Below are 19,111 nucleotides of genomic sequence, written 5' to 3'. Positions count from 1 at the left end.
GCCCCTGCCTCATGAATGATCCGAACTTTATCCAGCTCCAGCTCCAGTTCCCTAACTCGGTTTGTCAGGAGCTGCAGCTGGATGCATCTTTTACAGGTGTAGTCATCAAGGACAATTGTGCTGTCCCTGACTTCCCACATACTGCATACAGAGCACTCGACTGCCCTAACTGTTGTCTCCATTACCTACTCCTAAGTTAATTAAATTAATTAAAGTAACTTACCCAGCCTTACCTCACTGGGAGCAACCTCATCCTCAGCCTCTTGAGCCAAAGCCTCAAAGCTCCACTACTACCCTGAGCCACTCATACACTGGCTGTTCCTCTTCAGTTACCCCTCCTTTTATTTGTCCCTGCCAGTTATCTCAAGTACTCACTCCCTCTAGTCAACTAATCAACACTCTGTGTTACCTTTCAGTTGCCCTCCACGCTCCTTTTAAAGCACACTCACCTCAGCTGCTTCCCAGCACTCAGCGCTCTCCCAAGCCCTACGCTCCTCCTCCTGCTGTGACAGTCCCACGATCACACTGTCCCAAGTCCCTGCTCCGCGCTCCTTTTAAAGCACAATCACCTCAGCTCCTCAGCTGTTTCCCAGCACTTAGTGCTCTCCCAAGCCCCTCATTCCTCCTCCTGCTGCGACAGTCCTGCGATTGCACTGCTCACTTTTGATAATTGAACATTTACAATATCTACAATGACTTCAAGGGAAAACCTGACTTTATAGAGTTAAATGAGCCCAGCATACAAAAAAATTTGATTAATATTACTAGTGATATGGCAATTAACCCAGAGGTTAGAGGTAGATGGAGAAACTGCAAAAGCCTCTCTCTCAGCCATCAGGTTACTTTATCTGCATATTATCGTTCAAAACTGGAAGCAGGACCTGGCTATTCAGCCCCTCATGCCTTCATGGAGCTAAGGTCTGCTTCTAGCCTCGCTTTTTGCCTTTTGTTTTTGATTCCAAATTGTTGCTGTTTTCCAGTCTCCTTTGGATCACCACCAAAAAGATACAAGCAACTTTTTTGTCGCCCTCTCATGGCCTCTTCATCGTTCTATGCTTGTGGCTAAATTTGGTGCTGTCTCGTTCCTAAACCAATCCTACTAACGTATGGGTTTATTACTATGGTTGCATTTGTTCATTTCTGGTAAATTGCCTGTGTTTTCCTTAGGCTGTTGAAAGTCTGGATCTATCTGTTCATCACTTAAGTTATTGACTCCTGGTTTGCTTTCCTTTTGAACATTCCTGTTTACAGCCTTCACATACTATTCCTTAGAGCAAGTGTTGTCTCGGTCACTATATCTTGTGTTTAGAAGCAAAGAAATAGCAGTCTACCAACTGGTGTTTGGACCTGTTCCATCAATCAGTTTCAGTCAAGTCTAGATCAACACGCCTTATTTCCATATCCCATGGGCAATACCAATCTCTGTTTCAAAATTTTCAATAATATCTAGTATCAATATTCAGATGTTTTCAACCACAAGACTTTGAGACTCAGCTATTTTTGTGAAGAATTGCTTCCTGACTTCACCCTGAGTAATCAGGTTCTAATTTTCAACTTTTTCCTATTTTTCTAATGTTTCACTGTTCTTGTCATGATGCAAGGCATCTCATTCATATTTTCTCATTCACCTTGTGATGTTTCACAAGGATTCAATGTCCTTGTCCTTTTCAGTGTTACTGTTACAGCCAAGCCTAATGGCCATTTTCTGTGGCACATACTTTTGTCTTTCTCTCCTGGGAAAACAATTGTTCATTTTGTTTTGGGATGAAATGCTTTTCTTGTCACCATGACCCTATCAAATGTAAATATATCTCTAAACTACTTTGCCATTCAAGGCACTAAACCTCCCTGCTGATCAGTGTGCTTTTCAAGCCCTCCTAGAAATGCTTGCTGACTGTCTGTTATACCACCCTGCCCATATAAAACCATTGCTTTCACTTTCCTTGGCAGAGATATATGGTCTGACATTATTCTTTGTGTAAAGAGCTGTGGAAACACTGACTAATTTCATTTTGCCAATGACTTTCAGTATATATTTGTCCTAAGTTGACTCTCTTCTTCCACTTCCAGCTTTATCTTTTACATAAGACAGCAAAAGTTAAGTTTCCACAAAATGCTTAGCACCTCTGTAGTGCAAGCACTGTCAAACAGAAATGAAAAGGTTTTTTTAACAAAAGTGGTATAGTTTGTCTTTCAAAGTGCAATAACGAACTGTTTCAGAACTTGGATTTCACAGGCAGTTAGATTTGAATTCTATCATTTATGTGTTATTTACCACAGGCACATTTACTTTCTCACAATGTTTCATATAGTTATTGCAGTCTCAACCTGCAGGCTTGCTCATACAGTATTTCACCCTTTCACACTTCATTCATGGCATTATGGATGTTGCTGGCGATGGCAACATTATTATCTTGAACCTTCATGACCATTTCAAAGGGTAGTAGTTACATATTGGTCAGATAGTAGAATTCCTTCCTCAGGAAATGTGTTCTCATGACAGTGCTGGACTTTGATCATTATTGCATGCCAATCATATTGAAATTTAAAGTTTCCATTAATGATTGCATTTCTGACATTAATGGCTAGAAGATCTATTTTGTTGAATTGGAAAGAAATTAATCCTCCTGCCGTATTTCATTGGTTTTCTCAAACTATGTTATGTCTAAATTTAGAAAAAATTAGAAGTGTTGTATTTGATACTTCTATTAAATTTGAAAAGATATGGAGACCATTTATTCAATATTTTCATATGATGTAATGTGACCCTGTTCCAAGCCTATTTGTTTTTCCAGTTTTGATTTTACATGTGTTGAGAGGATCGGAGTTGACGACACTGATGATTTTGTATTTTTGTTAGATATTATAAACAGCCCTTTTTTTCATTTTTTCTTTTTCCCTTTTTTCTTTTTTCGTTTTTTTCCTTATTAGTTATTAGATTGTTAGATTAGTTTTTCTTCCATAATTTTTTTTTCTTTTTCTTTTTTCTGTTTTTTTTAATATATATATTATGATATACCTAGGTTTGCCTTGTTTATTTGTTACTTGTATCGTCCATGATTTGGGAAAACTCATTTATACTGTAACTATTGCTTATGTATTCTTTCATGTTCAGTTGAAATGTGTATGTTTGTAATCCCATTATGTATCAATCTTATTATGTTGATATTAATAATAATAATAAAAAGATTGAAAAAGAAAAAAAGAAAGTTTCCATTGATTTGAACAAATGCCACCAAATCAGGAGTGCAGACTTTTGGATTCACACTCTTACTCACCCCTCAGTCTGTTCAGGGGAGATATTACAGATAAGATGGCGTAGAGGGATACTTTATTCAGGGACAAGTAGGTTAGCAAATTAATTGAGTTTAAAAAACCCCAACTGTAACGTGATAAACCTGCATCTCAATAACACCAAGACCAAGGAGATGGTGGTGGACTTTAGGAGATCTAGGCCTCATATGGAGCCAGTGATCATTAATGGAGAATGTGTGGAGCAGGTTAAGACCTACAAGTATCTGGGAGTACAGTTAGACGAGAAGCTAGACTGGACTGCCAACACAGATGCCTTGTGCAGGAAGGCACAGAGTCGACTGTACTTCCTTAGAAGGTTGGCGTCATTCAATGTCTGTAGTGAGATGCTGAAGATGTTCTATAGGTCAGTTGTGGAGAGCGCCCTCTTCTTTGTGGTGGCGTGTTGGGGAGGAAGCATTAAGAAGAGGGACGCCTCACGTCTTAATAAGCTGGTAAGGAAGGCGGGCTCTGTCGTGGGCAAAGTACTGGAGAGTTTAACATCGGTAGCTGAGCGAAGGGCGCTGAGTAGGCTACAGTCAATTATGGATAACTCTGAACATCCTCTACATAGCACCATCCAGAGACAGAGAAGCAGTTTCAGCGACAGGTTACTATCGATGCAATGCTCCTCAGACAGGATGAAGAGGTCAATACTCCCCAATGCCATTAGGCTTTACAATTCAACCGCCAGGACTTAAGAACTTTTTAAAAGCTATTATTAATGCTTTTTGAGATAGTGATTTAGATGCATATCATATTTTTTTACTGAGTTAAGTATTGTATGTAATTAGTTTTGCTACAACAAGTGTATGGGACATTGGAAAAAAAAGTTGAATTTCCCCATGGGGATGAATAAAGTATCTATCTATCTAGTAACTGCAAGTTTTCAGATTAAAAAGGGAAACTGCTCAGATGTATGGCTCGACTGAAGAACTAAGGAATCTTCCTATTTTCCTTGGTAGGGCAAAGCATTTATAAAGGATAATAGTACAGTAATTCCTTGTAAATGTATAATTAATGTATAAAATATCCCAAGGAGTTGCTTTATGTATGGTGGTGTTACAGTTAAGTTACAGGGCTAGTAACGCTGTGTAAATAAAACCAAAATGCTGAAATACACAATAGATCTGGTAGCATCTGTTTTGAAAGAAAGAAAGGTAACATTTCACATCAGTAACTTTTTAAAATCAGATCTGGGTGATCAGAGGCTGGAATATAGAGACATGAATTCAAATTCCTCCGTGGCTGATGTGGAATTTAAATTAACTATCTGAAATTTGCAGAAAAACTGCTTGTTCCACTTATGTACTAATGGTCAGTGTTGTGTTTCAAAAGCTGTTCTTCTGTTTATGCAGGGACATCAAGCCAGACAACATTCTTCTGGATGTAAATGGGCACATCCGACTGGCAGACTTTGGCTCCTGTCTCAAGCTTATGGAAGATGGAACAGTGAGTTACAAGTAAAATCTTTAAAAAAAAATTGTGCTTCATTTATATTCAGTCAGAATGTGAATGAGATGCGTTGATCATTTTTATTTTGAAATTGTCTTCAGATACATATTGAAGGTTTTCTGATTACATGCATTAATCCTAATTTACTCCCTTTTCCATTCTGCCTTAATGCCACAATGTGCTCTTTCCCAATTCGAGGTCCTTGAGACTTTCATTTGTGCTGTGGAGACCCAGGTCTCAAAGCAGCTCCATTAGCCCATATACTTGACTTTTGTTGATTAAGTAATGCAATTTTTAAAAACATTGAGCTCAATTTATATTTGTGTCAAACATAGTTCACTAAAACATCGAGGGAATAAAATGTTCTACAAAGTGCTAGTTCTAAAAGTCAACCAGCTGGATATTGTCAGGATGAAGTGCCTCTTACTCTATATACCTGATTGGCTATTGCTTTAAACTAATCTTATATGTTATTTTGAACTCAGTATGTTAAATTTAGACTTGTAAAGGATCTGCAGTCAAAACAATTACTTGTATATGAGTAATAGATAAAATGTTGTCATGGATTTTAAATAAATGTTTATGGCAACAAGAGGGCTACCTTTAGTAAAATGGGATTAGAGGAGCCAAATGACCTACCACATCTGTTCTTATTTCTGTCATATGCTCATGTCACGTTCCTTTTTATTTCAGCGAACGATTACTCTACTCAGCAAGGATCAGGTAACCCAGGCAGGCAGTACGTATGTGTGTCTCACACCCTGCCCACAGTTTGAGCACTGGGGACTATGCTGCACTTCACCTGCACCACAAACCAGACACAGAGCAGAATTGTACAACCACCACAGTCAGCATACACCCCCATGATTAAATGCCGAATTTACCCAGACCTTAACTAAGATAATCTCACTTTAAATATCTGACGCAATGAATCAATACTTCAGCACCCACTCCTTTAATCTGATTAGATACCTCCCTCTTCTGGCCCTATAAAATCTCATTCACCCGGCTTCTGCCTTGAATAAACTTGCTCACTCATCCCTTTAGATTTTATATATTTCACTACTCGTTTGTCACTTTTATCAAGATTAAATACCTCACTCATCCAAACTTGATGTGATATAATTTATTCAGAACACATAGTTTTTGCATGATACCATTTTAAAAGTACTGTGAACCTACAATACACATTATGGTTTGTTGGAAATGCACTCTTGAGGCACATCCTGCATGAATGCTTGTAATATACATTAGCAGTAGGTGCTCATTTACTATTGTGTGCATATGCATAGACAGATACACTGTTGATTCCACAAGCTATATAATGCCAACACAGTATACAACTGCTGCACACTATTTATTTAATTGTTCATTTACTAAATTCTCAATGAAGCTTTCAACATATTTTTGTACTATTTCATTGAAAACAAGTTCGATATATATAAATATTTGGTATCGTCACATTGGATAAACTGGAATGCATTTCACAGTTTCTGCATACGTGCAAGTATTCTTTTCATATGGATTAACTCATACATTTGTTAGGTTTCCTTAGCTAAACACTGAAGGAAAAATATTTTAAGTACCAAAATACATGTGCCTTTTAATTCTTGCATTTTGTATCTCATGGCACAAATTTGCATGTTTTAGCTGGTTTTAAGATGCTTTTGCTCACTGTCAGCTGAGCTAATTCTGCTTAGAGTGCTTGTTGCAACTGGATTATGCTCTCAGTACTTGGTTAAGGGGTCTTAGGTAAGGGTATAGAAGCAAACTTCACATTGTCTAATTAACTTAACTATAGGTACTTCTCTTTCAAGCCACAGAGACAGCATTTTATTTTGGAAGTGATTAAACTGATTTTTTAAAAAATATACTTTTGAATTTGATCATGTAAGTTACCAAGGCACGTTCCAAGAAAATCTCAGCTTTCAAGATTCCCTGCTTGTCACAGGCTTTCCTGACTTGGAAATTTATAATCATCATTTCTTCGTCGCTGGTCAAAATCCTGGAACTCTGTGAAAACAACATTGTGGGAGTATTTTCTCCATGACTGCAGTAGTTTAAACTCACCACTACCTTCTTAGGGGCAATAAATATTGATCGCATTCTGAAGAAAAATGTCGTTGATCGATATACATTCTTTATTGTGAACAACTGTTAATGTATTTTATTGTTTAATTTATATTGTTTAGTAATTAGTTTATTATTGTAAGGATACAGTGAGGAGCTTCTGTTTGTATGCTATCCAGACAGATCATTCCATAAATAAATACATCAGAGTATTACAAAAGAAACAAGACAGTGCAGAATATAGAGCTTCATTTCCAGAGAAAGAGCATGCAGGTCGACAAACAAAGTACGAGGGCTGTGATGAGAGAGATTTAAGAGTTAAAGAGTTCATCTTTATCCTGTAAGAGATTCATTCAAGAATGTTATAACAGCAGGATAGAAACATTAATATGGAAACCTTCATATTTCTTAAGAAAAATTTGTTGTTTATTGAGATGGTCTGATGTGAAACTGGTTGAAGTATAAATAATCTAGCAAGACAGATCATAATTGCCACTAAATGGCACAGTAGGCCTAAAGTGCTGTGCTGTTAAAGTCGGTGAGAGAAATACATTGTACATTTATTTGGAACCTGCACTCAAATGGTTCACAAAGAAGATAAGTTGCAAATATTACCTGGTAGCCAAGTTAAAAGACCAATTTAGCCATAGTAGGGTGTCATAAATATCAATATTTAGCTAATGTTTATAGAGCAAAGAATGTTGTAAGACCAACTTAATAGTCATCAAAACACCAAGGTATTTTTTTCATCTGTGAATGTGTTATCTAATAATACACCACTCCTGAAGTGTGCTTAGATTGTGAACTCAAGTTCCAGAATAGGCTTTAACTCTGTAATGTTCTGCCTCAAACGGCAAGAGTAATATACTAAGTAGACATATCAAACCAATGCCTTGTCAGGCATATGCAATTGATGTTATGTCTATATTTCAACGAAGAGCTGTGGATGTCTTCTTAATGTCCTGCCCAGTATTTATTCTTCAATCAGCATTATTGAGGTTTTTCTGCCGAAGCAATTTGCTTGAAGCAAAATCCAGGCTCCTGTTTTTTTAATCGATCTGATATCCAGAAGGCAATCCAAAACTGTACTCAGTAATTTCAAATGTTTACTACATTATTATTTACTGAGAATAACATAAAGGATAGTTTATTATTATTTTAATTATCTTCCTGTCCATTACATGTTTTTTTCCCAAGTTCCTAAATTGTTTCTGTGGAATACTTGTTATTAATACATAGTTGTACATCACATGGACACTGTTAATATATTTATTCTGTATGTAATTTTTTTCTATGTTCAGTTTTGTCATGGTGTTAAACCTATTCAAAATTGGATAAATTACTGCTGGTCAGAGAATGAAAGCTCTTTGGTGAGCATGACGTAGAACTAGATTCTCGACTGGACCAGATAGTGAACTCATATGTTGCCAGTCAGCAAAGTGTTGGTGGTGATGAGGACTGGGTGGTGTGGAAAGTGGAATTTGTTTCGGGGATGTTACTAATGCAATGAAAATGCTTGGGAGCTTAGGAACTAAGAGAGCACCTAGTAGAGGAGAAACGGTTAATATTTCAAACCAATCGGGAGTTACTCTTGTAAATAGAGTATACATTCAGTGAACAGAACTTGCATTCCATGTTTTCTCACATCCAGTTGGGAAAAAATGTTTTTCAAAGAATTTGAGAAAATACTTGACACCATCAGGATTTGGCAAGGTTGACTTAGGGGAAGTTTAAATGTAACAATTGTGTTCCAGCTTTAGTATCAATGCATTGGACCTAATATGTTATGTTTCTAATGTAGGTTCAGTCTTCTGTGGCAGTGGGAACCCCTGACTACATTTCTCCTGAAATTCTTCAAGCCATGGAAGATGGCAAAGGAAAATATGGGCCAGAATGTGACTGGTGGTCACTTGGTGTTTGCATGTATGAAATGCTTTTCGGGGAAACTCCATTCTATGCAGAATCTTTAGTGGAGACGTATGGGAAAATCATGAATCACAAAGTGAGTAATGTGTAATATCCTACCCATTTGTGTTTTTTGTCAGTATTAATCATATTTTGTTACACACAGGTTAATTAACAGCCTTTTGAATCATTCAAATGCCTGAGGTGACCTACTGTAGATGTGATGGTGTGATAGACCTGAACCAAATTATCTGTTCACTTTTCTCCGTTTCTCAAAAAAAACGTTAGAAGCATTATGCCATGACAAATAATCAAATGTGGGTTGATCTTTAAAGGGATGTACTGCTTTAACATGTTTTGATAGATGAATGCTAAGTTAATGCATTATACATGGTTAGTCAGTGCAATCTCATTTTATGAATCATGAGGTTTGGGACAAGATAAGCTGGCAAAGAAGTATAGAAGCTGGTATGTTTTGGTGGGGGAGAGAGAGAGAGAGATAACTTCTAAATGTAGAGAATCTATACTCATTGGCCACGTAATTAGGTAGACCTGTACACCTGCTCAATAATGCAAAAATCTAATCAGCCGGTACATAATGGCAGTAACTCAGTACACAAAATAAGGTGAAGAAGTTCAGTAGTTGTTCAGACCAAACATCTGAATTTGGAAGAAATGTGATCTTTGTGAATTTGGTTGTAAAATGATGGTTGGTGCCAGGCAGGGTTCTTTGAGTATCCCAGAGACTGCCGGTCAACTGAGATTTTCATGACAAAAGTCTCCAGAATTAACAAAGAATTGTGCGAAAAGCAAAAAAAAAAGCATCTAGTGAGTGGCAGTTTTGTGGGTGAAAATACCTTTTTAATGAGAGAGGTCAGAGGATAATGACCAGACTGGTTCAAGCTGGCAGGAAGGTGACACATTACAACAGTGGTGTGCAAAAAAAGCATCTCTGAATGCACAGCACATGGAACCTTGAAGTGGATGGGCTTATAGCAGCAGAAGACCACAAACATCACGAGTCAAGTATTGAGTTTATCTGGTCCTACTGTAGAAATGTTTGAAGCTTTTGCAATTGTATCTAACATGGGAAGTGATTTTTTTTTTCAATTTTGTGCCTATAATCTTAGTGAGGGCTGAGAATCAGCAGTGTAATCACATCAAATGAATTACAAAATGAACTGCAGATGCTGGAAATCTAGAACAAAAATGGAGAATGCTGGGAATAGATCACAAATAGGTCGGTCAGATAGCATCTGTAGGAAGAGAAATCATTCACATCATTGGTTTCAGAACTACTAAACAGTTCAGTGCAGTTTCAGATCTACCATCCATGTGGAAAGCTGTCCAGGCACATCTTGTTCATATATCCAATTTGTCTAATAACTGCCTAATCAATCTACTCTCAATCATGAAAGTGTATGACAGTGCTAACAAACAGAATGTACTCACTAATTATTGATACCCACTTTGGGTTCACCAGGGCTATTCATTACAGATAGTTTAAAACTTGGTCCAAACTTTTAACTTAAGAGCTGAATTCCAGAAGTCGGGTAAAAATGATTGATGTTGACATCAGGGCAGTATTTGACCAAGTGTGGTATCAAGAAGCCCTGGTATTTGCTGTAATTATTTTGACAGTATCTTTCAAACCCACAAGATATAACACTAAGAGAGATGTAGAGTGAAGGTGCATGGAAGCACTGGAGCTTTCAGGATTCCAACTGTAAAAGGTCAACGTGTCTTGGAAATAATTACATTACAGGTTTCCCCCGCTATCCGAAGGTGGAGCGTTCCTATGAAACTGTTAGTAAGCTGAAATGTCGTAAAGTGAAGGAGCAATTGCCATTAATTTATATTGGAAAAATTTTTGAGCATTCCCAAACCCAAAAAGTAACCTACCAAATCATACCAAGTAACACATAAAACCTAAAATAACACGAACATATAGTAAAAGCAGGAATAATATGATAAATATACAACCTATATAAAGTAGAAATATTGTATGTACAGTGTAGTTTCACTTATCAAAATCGGGAAGTCACCGAGCCAAAATCGATTTTTGGAGGAAAAAATTGGCACGTGCATGTACACGCCTATGCACATACACGCATGCGCACACAACTGCCCGCCCAAGGCTTCACAGTCATAGTAGTCTTTTTCGGGGTAAGCACACATATAAAATGGGTGTCTTTTTTTCGTAAAAGCGAAAATCCTCTTTGGTTAGCGAAAACAGGTACTAATGTAGGTTTTTTGTAACAGCGAGCTGTCATAAAGCAAACGTTCAAAAAACAGGGGCCACCTGTATTCATTCCTTCTTTGCCATTGGTCTCACTGTTAGAATTCTCTGCCGAATAACACTGTGAGAACATGTTTACTTGAGGACTGTGACAATCCAGAAGGCTGCTCATCTCCACCTTCTCAGTTAGGGAGGTGCAATAAATGCAGGCCTTACCAGTGATAACTACATCACCAAAAAATAAAGAAAAAATAAATAAAATAAAGAAAAACTTTGCACATATCACAATGCCACTACATTCATACATTTCCTTTTTGACCCCCTCTGCTTTTCGCCATCCTTTCTCCCAATACCTGTTTCCCCATTCTGATTCCTGCTGTATCCCCATCCTCAGATCCTGCATTCCATTTTCCTGAGTCTCCATGAAACTACTTCTGATGACACTTCCGATTAAAAAAAATTGTTGAAACAGATGATGTTCCTATGACTGTGTGTACGTGTGGTAGTTCTAAGAACATTGGCAGATTTGTTTCAAAATTCTGTCCTGGTTGTGTTACTTACTATGATAAGCTCCATTCATCCAGCATTTACAAGACTTTGGTGTTGTATTGACAGATATCCTGGTCAAATGCAACACTTCTTTAATTCACTTTTTTTTAAGACATTACATAGAATGATACATTTCAAATTCAGTGGGGAAATTGAAAGGGAATATTGGAACTGAGACCCTAGTGAGCAGAAAGGAAACATGGGAAGAGTCCCCAAGCACAATCATACACCAAACCATTGAAATTCTGAAAAATGAGAGAGCTAATTATCAGAGTATTATTAAATTTGGAGCTGATTATGGCTTGCTTATTTTGAGATCTTGATAGGAAGAGTAGAACGTGGAGGATGAATGGTCCAATTTGCAGCATTTCCCTTTCATTTGAAATTGGGCTTTATCCTCCATTTAAAGCATATTGATAAGTACCATGTTATTATCAGGAGCCAGCAACAAAACCAGATTTTAATTACTGACAGCTTAGTAACGCTTCCTTCAGATGATGTAATTAACTTCTTTATTTAACACTTGCACAACCAGGAACGATTCCAGTTTCCGGTCCAAATCACTGATGTATCTGAAAATGCCAAGGACCTCATCCGGAGGCTTATCTGCAGCAGGGAGCACCGGCTGGGTCAAAATGGAATTGAAGACTTTAAGAAGCACTCATTTTTTGCTTGCATTGACTGGGACAACATCAGAAACTGTGAAGCACCTTACATACCTGAAGTCAGCAGCCCCACAGACACATCAAACTTTGATGTAGATGATGACTGCTTAAAAAATTCTGTGAGTTTTGAAGAGGAGTAATTTAGATTTAAAGTGGCTGTGATAATTTATTATTGAAAATGTATTTGCCTTTATATCAAAAAATAAATCTCTAATGGTCACTAGGTTAAGTCCAGGACAGCAGTGGCAAACCTTTTTGAGAGCATGTGCCAAAATTGATGCTAACTTTCTAAAATGCTTTCTTGCGTGCCATGGTAATTTTGAACTGAGATTTTCATTGATTAATGAATTAGTATCAATAATTATGGACTTTTCTTAGGAAGAAATATAAATTCTGTTGCCTATTTACTTATATTCTTTGTTTTCCTGTTAATAAAAGTATAATTGAGATAGATTGAAATAAATGAAGCATTTTAGAAAACCTGTTCTAAAGTTATTAATTTTTTTAAAAAGACAATTGAAAATAAAACATTTCTAAATAGAATTGTTATTGTACCTTATGTCCAGGTAAAATAAGAAATGTGAATGTAAAATTATAAACTTTGGTGCATGTTTTAAAGGATAAAGGAAAGTAAGCATACTTCACTCTCAGACTATTTTTCCTGCACTAACAATATCAAATAATTAGGCGTGACCATAGTCATCACTGAAAACAATGACTTATTGTCACTGAATATCCAGCGTTCACTCACATACCACAGTAGAAAAAATACTAGTAGAGTGAAGCCAATGGCAACTAGCCCAATTATTTACTATCCAAATAACTGATGTGAATACAAAGTTTGTGAGGGTTTCAAAACATACCATCCCACGTCATGTGTTCTCACAGACACCAAGCTGGTGACAGGCTGGTGCGAGACGTTTCCTGTGAAAACATCATACTGCTCTCAGGTGCCATCTTGGCATTCATGCCGTAGGTCTACTACCCCTAGAGAAATATAGAATAGTCAAAGTATATAAGGCAGATGTTCAGCTCGTTTAGTTTGTACCAGATTTATATAAGAGCAATCCAGCTCGTCCCTTTTCTCAGACACTAAACCAACTTACTTATGAGCATTACAAGTGAATCTGTCTTCACTAAAACTCCTGACAGTGCATTCTAGACTCTAACCATTGGTAATGTAAAATAAAATACATCATGTCACTTTTTAGTCTCTTGCCAGAAACCTTCATTCTATGTTCTTAACACTTGGAAACAATTTACTTGTGTCTGTCCCCTTCATGGTTAGAAAAATTTTTATCAGCACTTCTCAAAGACTCTATTCTGAGGCTAGCAAGCAAAGTTCTCCAGTATGTTCACATAACTAAAGCCCCTCATTGTTTGAATCATATAGTAAATCTCTTCACATCTTTCCTAAAGTTTGGTGCTCAGAGCTTGGTATAATATTCTGATTGTGGCCATCCAGTATTTTGCAACAGTTCATCTTTATTGCTTTGTACTTGTACACCATATGTCTGCTTATGTTTTTTTCTAAATCCACCTCTTATAAATTTGTCCCATCACCTTCTCTAATACATGCACATATATATCTAGATATATCTGTTCTTTTCCTACTTCTGACTGTTTCCACTTTGTGTTTCTCAGCATTAACATTCATCCATTTAACAGCTTTTCTGCATCGTGTTAGCATCCTCCTTGCAGTTCACTGCACCTCCAAGTTTTATGTCTTCTTAAATTTCAATAAACCATTATCATCATTAAACTCAGATGAATTCTGGAGTGATTCCTGCAGATTGGATTGGAGCAAATGTGGCCCTATTATTCAAGAAAGCAGGGAGGGAAGAAATAGGGAATGACCTATCCATCAGCCTGACTTGATCATGGTACAATCTCTTACGAAAGATGTGATATCAAGACAAGTATATGCAATATTATTAAACAAAATCTATCAAATTTGATGCTTCTACTGGAGTTCTTTGAGGATGCATCCGGTAGACTGATGGTGGTGGGGGGGGGGGGGGGGCTTTCAATAAGATACCATAGAGGAAATTGGTGAACAGAATTAGAGCACCTGAAATCAGGGATAATATATTAGTGTGGATTGAGAATTAGTTAATAGATGGAAAACAAAGGGTGGCAGTAAATGGATCCTTCTCAGGTTGGTATCTTTGCCAGGAAACAATGATTGTGCCTCAGCTACTCACAGTATGTATTGATATGGTATTTTGGCTGAAGGGATCAATGTAATTTTTCCAAATTTGTTAGTGAAACTATGTGAGAATGTGTGGAGTAGTGAGGATATAAAGAGATTACAAGAGGAAAAATGGGTAGGTTTGAATGCATTTCAAGGTGGATTAAATGCGGTTTGGGAAAAATATGAGGGTTATGCAGTTTTATGAAGAAAAACATGAATGATGCATATCTTTTCAGTGGTGAGAAGTTGGGAAATGTTGATGTTCATGTGGTACCTGGGTACCCATGAATGCATATCACTATAAGTTACAAGCACTGTAGGGAGGGATTGTAAGAGAAATTGAGTGCAAATAGAGCCTTGATGAGACTTGTCCTGCAGAATTTGCTTTTCTTCATTAAGGAATAATACGTTCGCAATGGGAGAGGGGTGCAAGAAAGATTGTCCAACTAGCTCCTCTGGTGGCGGATCTGTCATACAAGGACACATGGAATAGATAAAGCTTGTATTCTCTCAAATTTAGAAGAATGAGCGGTGATTTCGTTGCAACATATAAAATTCTTAGAGGGCTCAAACTTAGAAATCAGTGCTTCACAATAGGTTATTTAGAACTGAAGGAAGGAGAGATTTTTTCACTCGGTGCATAAAGCTTTGTAATTTTGTATTCGCAAGGTCTGTGCTGGCTCAGTTATTGATTGCATTCAGAGCAGAGAGTAACATCTTAAAGAATAAGGAGGCAAGTGAGCTTGAAGGAAGATCAGCCATCATCTTGCTGAATGGTTATGCTAGCAGGACAGACCAAATGGCCAGTCCTGTTCCTATTTCTTGTGTTCTTACACAAATACCAGGTGGTTGTGTTTAAAAATTCACAAGCACAATTTTTTCTGCTTGTATCTGAATTTAATTTGAAATTTTAGAATCAGTTATGAAGACTATTACTGGAGTGCATTGATTGCAGCATGTCATTTAGAATATTTTTAATCTATGCTTTCCCACTTAAACCCTCAATCCTAGAGATTAACTCAACAATCACTTGTTTTCACATGTGCTTTATGTGATTCACCTACGCCATGCCTTGACATCCTTTGCCTTCCCTTTACATCTTACATCTTAAAATGAACTTTATTAAATAGGATAAAGACAGATCAGAGGTGTAGGTTTCTTCATTTAGCTTATGGTTTGTCCACCCTCTCGTAAGTATCTTGTTGTACAAATTATTCCATACACAAGCTTGTGATGCAACATTTTATCAGTAAAAAAAAGTCTATTCAGGCCTAAACATAATAATATTGGTAATTCCTTCTTTTGCATGCAAAGTTATTGAACTAGAATTGCTCTATCAGGAACCAAATTTGTACTGTTCAGCAACATCCTATGCTATCAGTCAGGAAAAGAGCTTGAAGCCATCATCAGTTTAACATTTCTCATAAGAAACGTTAAATTTATAGTTAAATTTGGCTTTTGTTCTGTTTTAGGAGACAATGCCTCCACCTACACACACTGCTTTCTCTGGACACCATCTTCCCTTTGTAGGGTTCACATACACCACCAACTGGTAAGTGCATTGAATAGTTTGTGAAATTGCGTGGAGCTGCTAGATATGAACTTTTAGCACATAATTGTGGTACTGGCGTGTTTTTTACATAACAGTATGTGCGATAAAAGCTTATGTTTTCTTTTTGTATGTAAGACCACAGATCACATGATTGGAGGTTATAATATTAGGTGATGAAATTTTGTTAATCAGTTTATCATTCTCTAAGCTTATTTTATGAATTTCTATTCCACCTTGATTAAAGTGTTTTCTTTTGGAGGTTAGTTATTGCTGACCTTTTTTTTGAGATTTGACAACAAATCTGGTCTAAGTAGATGCTATGAAAGTTGTCTCCATCTCTGGATCCTGCTGAGTGAATTCTGAGCCTTCTCACCTGCTGGTGACTCTCAGCATACACTGAGACATTGCTGTCATTTGTTTGGCAATGCCACTTTAGGAAATGAACAGAGTGAGGAATGTAAAAAAGTTCCCACCAATGTGCTGTTGAAAAAATACTCAAATTTGGTGGAATTATCTGAACAGCTGATCTAAGAAGTTATTTTTTATTTAAGAAGGTTGCTTGACCCGTTGGGTCTATGTGTAGTGGTTGCTAAATTTGCTTCAGATTTTCAGCATTTGCAATGTTTTGACAATGCCAACTGAAGTGAATAACAAGGAGCACTTGCTCACTTTTCTTCTGGGGAAGTGGAGGTTTAACTTTGTTGCAGATTTACTCCAATAAACAAATCAAAGCTGGAATGCATGTTTTGGAAATATTAATGAGGCACAAATGAGAATCAAAAGTCTGTGATAACCAATGAGCTTCCACAGTCTTTTCCAAAATCTATAATTCCTCATGAGAATAACAAGTATTTTTGTTTCACTTTTGGTTGACTTCATGGCTCCTCAAAACATTTAACTTATAGTTACAACATAGTAGAGTACAAAAACAGGTCCTTCAGTCCACCATGTTTGCGGCAACTGTGTTGCCAACAGCCCAGTCAGCAGCAGGAGCAGGCCACAGCAATGAGGTTTCTCGCAGGTTGGCGATGCTTGTTTAAAAGGAGAGCTTCGCGGGCGTTCAGGCTTATTCCAATGGCCTAATCGAGCAGGCCACAGCGATGAGGTATTTCGCAGGTTGGCGACACTTATTCAAAAGTACAGAAGGGACAAGGAGGTCAGCCATTGTTGGGAGAAGGCCACTGGTGAGAGTAGGAGTGTCAGGTTCGTCTCAAAGGAGGCTTTGGCTTGAAAGAGGCATTGGCTCTGGGTAAGCTTCTGTTAAGGTTCCCTTTTTGTTTTATCATACCTCATGTAGTAAATGGCTGTTGTGAGTTCTTCATGCCGGATGTTGGAGTCCTGGGAGACCCAGAACTACATCTGCATGAAGTGCATCCGGCTGCAACTCCTTGAAGACAGATTTAGGGATCTGGAGCAGCAGCTGAATGATCTTTGGCTCATATGGGAGAGTAAGGAAATAATCAATCAGAGTTACAGGGAAGTAGCCACCCCGAAGTTCCAGGAGGTAGGTAGATTGGTGACTGTCAGGAAAAATGGGAAATGTCAATAGGCAGTTTACACAGAACACCCCTGTGGCCATTCCCCTCGAAAATAAGTATACTGCTTTAGATCCTAATGTGGGGGATGATCTCTGAGGGGAATGCACTGGCACTGATCATGGGTCTGTGGTGCAGAAGGGAGAAGAGGGGAGCAGTAGAAATAGGGAACTCAGTAGTCAGGGGAACAGACAGGAGATTTTGTAGGCGTGAATGAAACACCGAATGGTATGTTGCCTCCCGGTTGCCAGGGTCAGGGATATCTTTGGATCACGTCCACAACATTTTGGAGAGGAAGAGAGAACGGCCAGATGTCCTGGTACGTATTGGCACCAATGACATAGGAAAGAAAAGCAAAGAGCTCCTGAAAAGAGATTTTAAACAGCTAGGTAGAAAGCTGAGAAGTAATTTCCTGGGCAGTAATTTATGGATTGCTGCTTGTGCTGCGCACCAGTAAGAGTAGAATCAGGGATGAGTTAGCAAATTAATGTGTGGCTGAGAAGCTGGTACTGGGAGCGGGGTTTCAGGTTCATGGATCATTGAGATCTCTTCTGGGGGAAGGTATGACCTGTTCAAAAGTGACGGATTGCACCTGAACCTGAGTGGAACCAATATTCTCACTGTCAGGTTTGTTAGAGCTCTTGGGGAGGGTTTAAACTAATTTGGCAGAGGGGTGGGAACCAGAGTGAATGGACTCAGGATAGGCAGATGGTTAAACAAAATCAAAAATAGTGTGCAGTCAGACTGTCAGGAAGGGCAGGCAGATGATAGGAAAGAATTGCAGCCAGCAGGGTGAGTATCAGTGCATTCAGGATGCAGAATCAAAAAAGATAGCAAATGCAGCACTCAAAGTTATATCTTGATGCATGGAGTAAAAGAAATAAGGTGGATGTTCTTGTTGCACGTTGTACCAGAGGGATAGGAAGGTCGGCAGAGAGGGTGGTGTACCCCTGCTGGTAAAGAATGATATTAAATCATTAGAAAGATATGACGTAGAATCGGAAGGTGAATCTTTGTGGGTTGAGTTAAGAAACTGCAATGGTAAAAGGACCCTGTTGACAGTTATATACAGGCCTCCCGACAGGAGCTGGGCTGTGGACCACAGATTACAACAGGAAATAGAAAAGGCATGTCAAAAGGGTAATGTTATGATAGTCATGGGAAATTTCAACGTGCAAGTTGCAAGTTGGGGAAAATCAGGTTGGAAATGGATCTCGAGAGTAAATTTGTTGAATGCCTACAAGATGGCTTTTTAGTGCAGTTTGTCATTGAGCCTTCTAGGGGATCAGCTTTACTGGATTGGGTGTTATGTAATGAACCAGAGGGGATGAGGTAGCTTAAGGTAAAAGAACCTTTAGAAGGCAGTGATCACAATATAATTGAGTTCAACTTGAAATTTGATAGGGAAAAAGTAAAGTCTGACGTAGCAGTATTTTAGTGGAGTAAAGGAAATTTACAGTGGTATGAGAGAGGAGTTGGCTAAAGTAAATTGGAAGGAGATGCTGGCAGGGATGATAGCAGAGCAACAATGGTGTGAGTTTCTGGCAAAAATGAAGTTGCAGGATAGATATATTCCAAAAACAAAGAAAAACTCAAATGACAAAATAGTGCACCCATGGCTGACAAGGCAAGTCAAAGCTAATGTAAAAGCAAAAG

At 37.9% G+C, this 19,111-nt stretch overlaps 1 protein-coding gene across 10 annotated transcripts in view; it reads left to right on the top strand.

Moving 5' to 3' along the window:
• The window catches only part of LOC140733174 (serine/threonine-protein kinase MRCK alpha-like), a 575,430-nt gene that overhangs the window by 341,456 nt on the left and 214,863 nt on the right, over nt 1-19,111 (top strand). For 5 of the 10 annotated variants that reach the window (XR_012100237.1, XM_073056117.1, XM_073056120.1 and 2 more), the window contains exons 6-10: nt 4,650-4,743; nt 5,440-5,469; nt 8,618-8,818; nt 12,045-12,293; nt 15,841-15,920. Coding sequence is in view for 9 of the 10 variants with exons in the window: in XM_073056117.1 (XP_072912218.1) it covers nt 4,650-4,743; nt 5,440-5,469; nt 8,618-8,818; nt 12,045-12,293; nt 15,841-15,920 (654 nt within the window). In the remaining variant the exon portion in view is untranslated. The remainder of the gene's footprint in view (nt 1-4,649; nt 4,744-5,439; nt 5,470-8,617; nt 8,819-12,044; nt 12,294-15,840; nt 15,921-19,111) is intronic. The other 5 variants (XM_073056119.1, XM_073056124.1, XM_073056121.1 and 2 more) reach the window with 1 other exon arrangement.

This window comes from Hemitrygon akajei, chromosome 9 (genome assembly GCF_048418815.1).
Source record: "Hemitrygon akajei chromosome 9, sHemAka1.3, whole genome shotgun sequence".
NCBI lineage: Eukaryota > Metazoa > Chordata > Chondrichthyes > Myliobatiformes > Dasyatidae > Hemitrygon > Hemitrygon akajei.
The sequence above is the reverse complement of the archived record's forward strand: the minus strand, read 5'-3'. Positions and strand labels throughout refer to the sequence as shown.